Source organism: Varanus komodoensis, unplaced genomic scaffold, assembly GCF_004798865.1.
Source record: "Varanus komodoensis strain SLA01 unplaced genomic scaffold, ASM479886v1 scaffold3, whole genome shotgun sequence".
In the NCBI taxonomy this organism is placed as follows: Eukaryota; Metazoa; Chordata; class Lepidosauria; order Squamata; family Varanidae; genus Varanus; species Varanus komodoensis.
In genome coordinates, this window is record NW_025335761.1 from 12,919,733 (window position 1) to 12,930,127 (window position 10,395).

General features: G+C 41.8%; 1 protein-coding gene across 1 annotated transcript; it reads right to left on the reverse strand.

Moving 5' to 3' along the window:
- Positions 1 to 924: 924 nt before the first annotated feature.
- Positions 925 to 8,904, reverse strand: PSMC3 (proteasome 26S subunit, ATPase 3). Its single transcript, XM_044436694.1, has 12 exons — positions 8,775 to 8,904; positions 8,496 to 8,576; positions 7,054 to 7,179; positions 6,018 to 6,122; positions 5,076 to 5,138; positions 4,061 to 4,198; positions 3,438 to 3,581; positions 3,005 to 3,153; positions 2,235 to 2,331; positions 1,938 to 2,083; positions 1,340 to 1,421; positions 925 to 1,146 (listed from the first exon to the last, which is right to left on the reverse strand). The coding sequence occupies exons 1-12, from the start codon at positions 8,799 to 8,801 to the stop codon at positions 1,036 to 1,038; spliced, it is 1,269 nt and encodes a 422-aa protein (XP_044292629.1). The 5' UTR covers positions 8,802 to 8,904; the 3' UTR covers positions 925 to 1,035.
- Between the last annotated feature and the right edge of the window lie 1,491 nt (positions 8,905 to 10,395).

A 10,395-nucleotide genomic window follows, 5' to 3' on the forward strand; every position in this document is an offset into this window, starting at 1 on the left:
CTCAAATATTTCCAGATTAAGTGGGGGAGAAATATTTTGGCAGATGAGCAGAGAAACTAAAAACCCAACAGCCCCTTGGTGGCATCCTCTGATAACTGAAAAGGAAGACCTCTTGATTAAAGGGGCTCCCAGTATGCAAATGAACAAGAATAGCCGGGCTTAAACTCAGGAATATCAACAATGGTGCTGAGGGGAAGTGCTGGTCTTTCCTCCTTGTACTCCTTCTGTCTCCCCAAGACTGCACAGAAGCCTTTGTTGGAGGACTGTTTACATTGTATTTTTAAGTGGCATGTAATTACTCAATGTATTCATGGAAGGTGTGATTTTTAAATGGACATTGTACATTTCAAGAGGCATTACATTAAAAGGCTTGGTTACAGTGAGAGGATGGGAATTCTCAGCCTTTGGGATCTCTGTAGAATGGGTCCCAATTTTCTATACCTGTGTAAAAGCCACAGCTGTCAGAGAAACCCTGTCCCACAGGTAGGAAATACCACTCATTTCTGCAGTCAAGTTCAGATAATCACTCCCGGCAGATGAGCTCTGCATTGCAGTCACTGTAATATGTAGACACCTAAAAAGAATATGGGCCATGTTTAACCTCATAGGAGGCCTCAGAGGTCGAGACGACTTGTCTGTGTAGGGATGCATTTAACATACCTCTTGTATTGGTGCAAATACAGAATAGGGTTTGAACTGTGCAGGAACTGAAGCAGTGTGGATGGTGACAACAGAGGAGGTGTTTTCAAAGATTATCCAGAAATCAGTCACACAAGCAGGATATGAGTTTGTGCTGCTTGTGCAAACGTGGGTGTTTTAAGGGCTTAAAAGCATCACATATGCAGCTGCTACATGAACAAGGGCATCAGCTCACAGAATTAATTCTTCTTTCTCCAGTTGTTGCAACATTAACAGCTGCCTTAGTCAAGGTAAATGCTTTATTTTTGCATTAGGTAAAAGAAAGAAACAGTTCAGTCCCAACTGCATTGATCCTGGTTTTGCAGTCAAAGCCTTAACAGGTTTTCGGTGAAATAATCAGGCATAATATTGCAGATTGGCTTTCTTTTTGGCTTGCACTTCCAAGATTCCTTCCATGTAATCCTCATGAGTGAGCTCCGTAGCTCCATGCCGCAAAGCAATCATCCCCTGGCCCAATGAAAAAAAGCAGAGTTCAGGAAGTGTCCTAAGTGCATCCCATAACTGGACACAGTAAGCGGCAGCTCTCAGGCTGAAATCTCTTCCTCCCGACCTCTGTGTCCCCGCAACCAAATCAGCGCTGACTGTTGAGGGGAGAGCCTTGAGTTCTCCAGTGAGAAGCAGTCTGGCAGAACCTACTTACCGCTTCCACGCAGACAGCCTTGCACTGTGCACCATTGAAGTCATCTGTGCAGCGAGCCAGTTCTTCATAATTCACATCAGGGCTGCAGAAAAAAGAATTCTATTTTGAAAAAAATATCTCAATTGGGAACTTCCTGGGAAAACATGAAACGACAAAGCCCTGTGAACCCTGTGATAAAAGTAATTAAATCCTTTACCAAAATTTAAACCAAATTATGCAAATTTGCTTGATTTAACTGAGCATAATTAGTTCTGGTTTTGCTAGACACAGGAAAAGACAAAAATGATGCAGAATACTAAAACCCTGTCCAAGCACTGGGAGTCTTGTTTCCTGACATCTGAAATTTCAACAGGTATCACTCACACAGCAGCCGTAAGGTCTAAAAACTCGCTCCAAGAAAAAGCTAAGATTCTTAAGCAGGTTGACTCTATGCCAAATATCACATTCTACACTCCTAATGAAGCATGGCATACCACACTCTCTTAACAACAACAACAGAGAGTAGACAGAGCCGAGGACACAAAGGTAGTAGGTACTACAGCCCAGGACATGCAGCCATTTTCACCACAGACAAGCTGGCTTCTTGTCTTTGCAATACCTGACATTCATCTTGCGTGAATGGATCTGCATAATCCGGGCTCTGGCCTCTTCATTGGGCATTGGAAACTCAATCTTGCGATCCAGCCGTCCTGAGCGGAGTAAAGCAGGGTCGAGGATATCAACACGGTTGGTTGCCGCAATCACCTGCGTGAGCGAAAATCACTTTGGAATGGGGCAGACAATAGATCTTATAATCCGAGATGCAACGGACTCTGTTAAGACCTGCCTCATCAATACGACTTTCTCAGGCCATGCTGTAATACCCACTCACAGCATCACCTAAGGGCAAAGTTACCTTGACTTGTGTATTGGGTTGGAATCCATCAAGCTGGTTCAGCAATTCCAGCATGGTCCTCTGTACTTCCCGATCCCCAGCCTTTTCACTGTCAAACCTGGAAGAATACATGCTGGAATGTCAATTTAGCTCACATAATCCATCCCCTGCAGAAACCCTCATTTTACCCTTTTGCATACATATATAGACTTACTTCAAAATATTGCTACAGTGGCACAACAGTCAATGAAATAAACCTTCCCCAGTGGTCTGAATGAACATATCCATGGCAGCATATAGATGCTTGGACTGTGTGGGTGTAACTGCAAATAAATGGTTACCCTCCTTTGCTAGCATAAATGAAGCAGCTGTTGGTAAAAATTCATTTGTATATCACTCAGAACATCCCTTTAATATGCTACATAAATATAGCCAAATACAAAAATAAAGGTGCAATTCTGATGTCTGCAATTCTCAAGGGGGGAGGGCGTCATAGGATTTTGCAGAGTCCAAGCGGTGAGATTCTATGATCTCTGATCTGAGCCCCTGTCCCCTTCCAGTCGGTGTGGAAAGAACCATGCTGGGGTGTTGCAGAGTGGGGAGGCAAGGAGGCTGGGCCCAGAATTATGCCTGTTCTATTTGTTACCCCAACCTCCCTCCTTCCCTTGCTGGTCCCAATCAGGATGGCCAAGAAGAAGAACCTTCTAAGCTATGATACAGTTTTGTTTGCAATGCATAAGGGACCTGGGTATTTATCCTGGATCTTACAGAAAGGAGCCCAAAAATCTCACCTCTTTGTGCCAATGGCGTCAAGTTCATCAATAAAGATGATAGAAGGTGCTTTCTCCTTGGCCAGTGCAAAGGCATCTCGCACCAACTTGGCTCCATCTCCAATGAACATCTGTACCAACTGTGGGCCAGCCAGCTTCAAGAAAGTAGCCTTGAGAGTGAAGGAGAAAATGATTTTATATCTGCCCAACTGTGGCATCCCAGTTAACACCAAATTTAGCACTAAACAGAATATTTTGCAGCCTAACAGTCTCCATTTCCTAAAGCTTCTTAAAAGTCAAAATATGAAAATGCAGTGTTAAAAACAGGATATAGATTTTTGACACTGACTACAGAGCTATGTTGTTACTATTCAGATTCTAACTAAATGCAGCCTCTCCTTCCCCTAAGAAAAAAGACAGAGGAAATTCTTTAGGAAACCAACAGCAAACATACCTTTGTCTGCGCAGCACATGCCCTGGCCAGAAGAGTCTTTCCTGTTCCTGGGGGTCCATACATTAGCACCCCTTTAGGAGGCTGGATACCCAAGTTTTCAAATTTCTCTTTATGATTCATTGGCAACACAATGGCTTCTACCAGCTGTCAAGGCACGAAAGAAAAATGATGTCCTATTAAAAACTGAATCTCTGTGTGAACAAAAGCAACTCCTCCCCACACTCCACCCAGGGAGCTGTGTGGCTAATAGGGCAGGCCAGAAATCCAATAAATAAATTCTCCAGGACAGATTATTATAATTTATAAAGCACCCAAAATGTAATTCAGATTGAAAAGGAAACCATCTCTGCCTGCAAGGTTAGAGCACTGGACTGGGGACTTAGGAAATCTGGGTTCCAGTCCTCACTTAGCCATAAAACTCAGTGGGAGACATTAGGCCAGTCACTCCTTCTCAGCCTAATCTACCTTACAGGGTTGCTGTTGAGAATAAATGGAGTGGAGGACTATGTAAGCCACCTTGGCTTCCCCATAACGGGGGAAAAGCAGGATATAACAGCAGTCTAATAATAATAAATGGAAAGGTAATTTAATCTTTTTTGCCCAGAGCAGCCTCTTGTTCTTACCTCCTGGATCTGTTTATCCAGTCCTCCAATATCACTGTATTGTTCTGTAGGCCTCTCGTCCACCTCCATGGCTTTCACTCTTGAGTCATACTCTGTCGGCAAGGTCTCCAGAATCAGGTAAGAGTCCTTGTTCACTCCCTAAAAATGCAAATCCTAAACACTGGCCATTTTTACTCCAAAAAAACTCATCATTTGTACCAAAGTCATGCCTTTTGTTACTGAAACATTCCCGTTATTGTTGCAAATCCACCGAGTATTTGTAACCTAGGCTGTGAGTCGCACCGCACATCATTATGAAAAAATTGGCGAGCATGGGAGGTGTGAGAATGAAAAAAAAATGTTGCAAATAGTTCAGGAGAAACAGGTCACTTCACACACAGAACTATTATTTCAATACATTAGAAGACCTAGCAAATACTGTGCATTGGTTTCATTGTGGACCTTGTGTGAAGTTAGAAACAAGAGGCAGAAGCTACAAAATGGAGAAATGGAATAATATCCATAGATCTTCAAGAAATAATATGATCTTCATTTAAGCTGTAAGTATGATTATTTTGAAGGACTGGAAAAATTCTAGTATGCAATATATCAAGAACCCTTGGGCCAGCATACAAATGCTGCAGACAAACAGACAGACCCAACATTAGAAAAGTAAATAAACTATATATCATATAACCCTTTGAGGCAAAATGGGTATCTCACTCCTTAATAATAATTGAAATGTTTGACTGTGGTATATTAAGTGCTTCACTGTACAGCATTTGCACTGTAAGTCACACCTGCATTGCAAAGGAGGCCAACCCAACGCTTAAAGGAAGCAGTTGATAAATACAAAGTGAAAGATTCCCTGGCATGATAACCAGGCTACTAAGGTGTCCATACACATGCTCAGGCAACTAACGTAGGATATATGTTTTATGGTTAACCCAAGTGTATTTGTTCAGATGATTTACTTATTAGAAAACAAACCAGGTATTTGGGCTACTCATGTCTGTGTAGAACAAAAGCTACTCACCACCAGGTCTCCAGGCTTCAGCTTTTCAGCATCAACTAAGCCAATTACAGGCAGAAAATAAGTCTGTTAAAAAGAGAGGGAGGGCAACAAATTTATTTATTTTATTTCTATGCTGTCCAATAGCCAAAGATTTCTGGGTAGTTTGCAACAATTCATAATAGGCAGAACAAACAACTTGACTTGGTCTAGCTGCCAAAAATGCCAAATTTCCCCAAATGCCTGTGAGTACAATTTTCACTTTGGGTGTGTGTTTCCTGGATGCAAATTTCAGATAAAGCCTGCTAATAGTAACAGAGTGATCCTACATGTGGATTTAAATAAACAAATACATCTAATATACAGTCTTAAAATCACCACAACAGAAACAGAAGCACAAAAATTCTTAGGAGTCCTAAAAGTTTTAGGACAAAACATTTGGAAGAGAGGATTAGAAGCTTGGGCTAAAAAAGCCATCTGGTGAAGTGAAAAGTTTTTAGTCTATGCTTGTGCAAAGACTATACCAGGGGTACTTGCTCAATGGAAGAGCCACATATGGTAAATGCCAGATGTTTGAGAGCTGCAAGCAGGTGCCCGTGGGCAGGGGCAGTGCGTGGCAGGTGGCAAGTAGATGCCTGCAGGCAGGGTGGTAGGGGTGGCAATTGGCAAGCGGATGCCCACGGCACCCATAGCAGCAAGTGGCAAGCTGCAAAATGAAATTTTAAAAAGCCACGTGTGGTTCATGAGTCTCAGTTTCGCCACCGCTGGACTATATCATGCTCTTTATGGTGGTGAGTTTCATGGAACCAGATAGAAGAGACCATAGCTCATGGGGGAAGCATACTTTTTGCAGATTCAACCATAGGGCTCTCCAGTGAAGAACATCTAAGGCAGTATATACACTCGGGGAGCTGCTGCCAGCTGAAGTAGATGGACCAAAACACTTTCTTATCATGCTTCTCTCACCTGACGAGTGGAGGTTTTGATCACGGCACACTTGCCCTTCCTTTGGGAATCGAGGTCAATATTTGCTCCATCTTCCTCCTGGTCATTGGGATCAACATCCAGCAACTAGAAGTGCAAGAAACCATCAGCACATTTTTTGAGCATTTCATGAGCACAACATATTCCTGGCTCCTAGTTATATATTGCAACGAAAAGAGACACTAGATACTTAATCTCCATTAATGCTAGGGTTCTAATGGGAAACCTCCAAAATGGTCTTGGCTGACTGAGGAATGCTGGAAGTTATAGGACGTTTTTGTCGAAACACGCATAGGATGGCACCCTAAGAGAACTACTGCACAACAACAGCTAGGAAGTATTGTGTCAGACATCTGAGTATTTGGAACAATGAAATGATAAAAAGGCAGCACAATAATTTGGTTTCTTTGAGTAGCTAAATTTAATTTGCTAAACAAACCAAATTTAATTTGTTTTCTCTACCACCATTTAGCCAAACAGTTCCACAGGTGCCTCACTGTAAAAATGTATACTAATAACTAGTGTCTGCAAAACTAGTTCTTTCAGTATTTCCCACAATGTTTTAAAATGGAAGGAACAAGCCATTAGAAATAGAAAGTACATATTCAGTCTATTGCCTTTACTAAGAAATCCCCCTATATGATTACATCTGTTTATCAGGCTAATGAATAAATCTCAGGGAAAAGACAAACCATTCATTCATATTCTTGTTTACTTGGGAAAAAAATTCCACTGTGTTCTATAGTACTTACCTCCTAATATGTGCATTTACTATTGAAGTGGAGAAGTCATATCATAACATTTTATGATGTATCAAGTCACTGGCAGTCAAGAAAAGGACTGGCTTATGAATGATCTCATATTTATTTACGTTGTTTTGTCCTTTGATAGGGCCAATTTACCATCACAACATCAGAACAATTATTGAAATTGATCCCCCAAAACACCAAAGAATCATCACATACAATCATAAGAAATTCTAGCCATTCCAATTTTATTATTAACATAAGAAACTCACCTCTATGACATTGGAAACAAGGTAAGGTAGCGTTTTATTCACTTTGATCTTCTCACTGTTCTCCTTGATCTTATCTTTCATGGCTTGTAGCTCATGAGTTACTCTGAGCACCTCACTCTTCATGATCTATAAAGTCCATAATAATGTCTAGGTTAGAATTAGTTTAAACAGTAATAATCAATATATTTATGTTCATACAAATCTGCATGGAAGAGAAATAAATAGAAGGGGAAAAATCAGTTGAGAAGGAAACAAAGCAGGAAAGTCATTTTGGTCTAACCAAAAAAAAAAGGGGGGGGGGAGGAACATAATATTTGCACAGTAAACAAGCTCAGTATTGGGCTGTAAGTCTAATTGTTAAAGACCTGTAGAACATAGTCTTATTCTGAGGCAGGAGCTACACATTAAAATAAGGGATTATAGCTCTATATTTAATTTACAGTAAATAATCATATTGGGCCAACCTGGAACTGAGGGAACCATTTTATGGTGGTTCTAGTCAATCCTGAAGAACAGGCCCAGGCATGTGGTGCTGGGAGACTATTGCTCACTGGCTATATGTAGCGCCACAAGGTTCATCTTGTTTCCCATGCTTGGTAACTATTGGGCTGCTAGTAAAGTTTGGGCTGAGGTATTACCAATAAGCAGCAGCAAGTGACTGGAGGACTTGCACTTTGTCATGAGCAAATCCTGGAGAGGTAGTGTGAGTCCTCCCCATTTTAAAATGGATGAGAATGAACAAACAAACTTAAACTGTGTATTTCAGAAGTACAATGGCTAATGATTCTGAGGAACTCAGAGAAAATATTCAGCTAATTTTGGATGGAGCAGCACTCACTCTGAAGCAGCCGGTTTGCAGGTTGGTGGTACTTCTGAATCTGTGGCTGCCCTCAGATGCACAGACAGAGGTACTGGTTATGACTTCCTAGGGCTTAGACTAAGCCACCATGGTTCACACTCTACTTATTTAGAGACAGAATGTCTACAATGGGGCTACCCTCAAAAATAGTCCCATTACTAACAAGTGCTCCCACAACGTACAGTATTGTGTCAGTTGTACACCAGCTTCTGGTTATCAATTTGTTTGTGGATTTCATCCAAAATATTGGCATGACCCTTTAGAACCCCACAGCCTTGGCTCTGGATATCAAGGGGTTCTCCTCCTCCCTCTTAAACCTGCTTAAGAACTGGCACCAAAAAGGTTCAGTTGCTCTCTCCTTGACTGCCTTCAAGCAGTTACAGAAAACTGTATCATTGCAGCTGGCATTTAGTCTAGACAAGTAGAATAAGGAACAGGTATACCACGTCTGGCGGGAGCTGGTGGTTACGAGAAGGGCAGTATTGGCTTGGAGCGGAAAGGCTGTGCGTGCGTGAGGAGGGGTGGTGTGGAATATAGCCAACTAAAGCCACGAAGTAGCCTACTCAGCCTAGGCCGACCGCACCTTGATTTCACTGTCCAGTAGGCGGGTACGCTGTACGATTTCCTCCGTGGACATCTTCAAAACCTCCTCTCCGATTCCATCCTAGGCAGGAACACACAGTCATGGTAAGAAGCAAAGGAGGGTCATCTGTCCGCTCGTGGACCTTACTCTCCCAAGGCTCTCCTTCAGGAGAGCCTGAGAGGGCCAACTTCTGCCCATGTCAAGAGCGAGGCTGCGGCCTCTCCGCTCTCTCCCTTTCAACACCTCACAACCGGCATCATCCGCGTCAACCATCCTTACCTCCGCCTCATCCCAGACAGACGCCATCTTTCCTCAGCGAAAAAGAGAAACTCTGTGTTCGAAATAGCAGATTCCACACGTTTGACGGCAACAGCGTCAGTAGCGTTTCTCTCCGTCACCACGTCCAAAGGTTTTCTTCGAGAGTAGTTACTTTGCTCACCCTCTCAGCCTTTCTTCTTAACTCGACATGCCGCACTGGACTGTCGAATCTGCTAAATTAGTTGAAATAGACTTTCCCTAGAGTCATATGACCATGCTCAAATTTGCTGAGTGATAGCCGTTCCTTAGTGAGGAACTTGCCGCCATCTTACTTTGGGGCAAAAGCGGATGTTTTGGACGGCTTGTATTCGTAGAGATAAAAGAATAGAGCGATACATAAGTCTTCACTCTCTTCCATTTTGATTTGGGATGTCCACTTTATAGTGTGCATTAAGCGCACTACTTGTCAGTATTCGGTGGATTACTTAGAATGAGGGAGAGATAGACACAGCTCATCTAGATATTCTTGGCCTAAAACTGAATTTGTTATTGTTATTAATTTTTTAATAACAAAGTTTTTAATTTTTAACATTGTTGTCTTCGTTTTACAGAGGTGTTGATGAGGTTAAATGTTTGTAGGCAAAGATCTATTTATATCGCTAATAACTTTACATTTATATCTCACCATTTTTCTTATAAGGAACCTCAGTCAGTTTATGGTGGCTGTTTTATCTTCAGAAAACTCTGTGTAGTAGGTTTCAATGAAAGTCAGCCTGTATTCACCCAGTAAGCTTCATAACCCTTGAATAACTGGTGCTAACACCCGCCATCCAAACCCAACGAAGAACTGCCTGTAGGACCTGCAGAAATTTGTTTAACTTTTGGTTATGTGTCAATGGTTGCATGATTTAACCAATGAAAGTGCTACCTATTGATTTGTGCATCAAACCTATATTGTACCCCCAAACCTGTGGAAGAAACAACTGAATCTCTGCACTGCACTGCCCTCGATTGGATGCTCCTTCTGAATAGGCATATATAGAATTGTGCGTTTAGTGCTTTATGAAAGTAGGGAACAGCATTTAAGGTTTAGGCTAGCTGGGCTATGATTACAAGCTCAGTAGAAGTGAAGCTCCTGCTTTCCAGCTCAGAATGAGTTTCTCTGCAATGGTAGGGCATGAGAAAGAACTGCTTTTGCAATCAAATAAACTGTAATTCTATAAATGCTCATAAAATACAAAATCAGTCCATCATAATACTGCTACATGGCAACTAAATCTGATGTGTGATGTGAGTGTATTAATTCTGCTATATGGTAATATAAAAATAAACCCAACCATTAACTTTAATGGACTCCCTATTAAGCAGCTTACAATTATCAAAGAATGTACAGTTAATGGCTGTTTATTAGCTACCAAGACATGTTCAAGGGTTTGCTGTTGACATACAAAGCCAACTTGGGGCCAGGATAGCAGATCACTTTCCCCTGTATATATCCAGCCAGCATTTAAAATCTTCAAAAGAGGCCTCAAAGGTTGTTTCATAATCAACACTATCATTAGATTGTTATCATGTACTATCTGAAAGGTCGGCATTCTTGGAGGTGGCACTCTCCCTCTGGAAAACCCTCCTACCTGCAGTT

Coding starts and splice junctions, on each gene's coding strand:
- PSMC3 (XM_044436694.1), bottom strand. CDS start 8,801: ATGGCGTCTGTCTGGGATGAGGCGGAG. Junction 3,582..4,060: donor TGGATAAACAGATCCAGGAG/GTAAGAACAAGA, acceptor GTGCCTTGACAG/CTGGTAGAAGCCATTGTGTT. Junction 3,154..3,437: donor CATGTGCTGCGCAGACAAAG/GTATGTTTGCTG, acceptor TTCACTCTCAAG/GCTACTTTCTTGAAGCTGGC.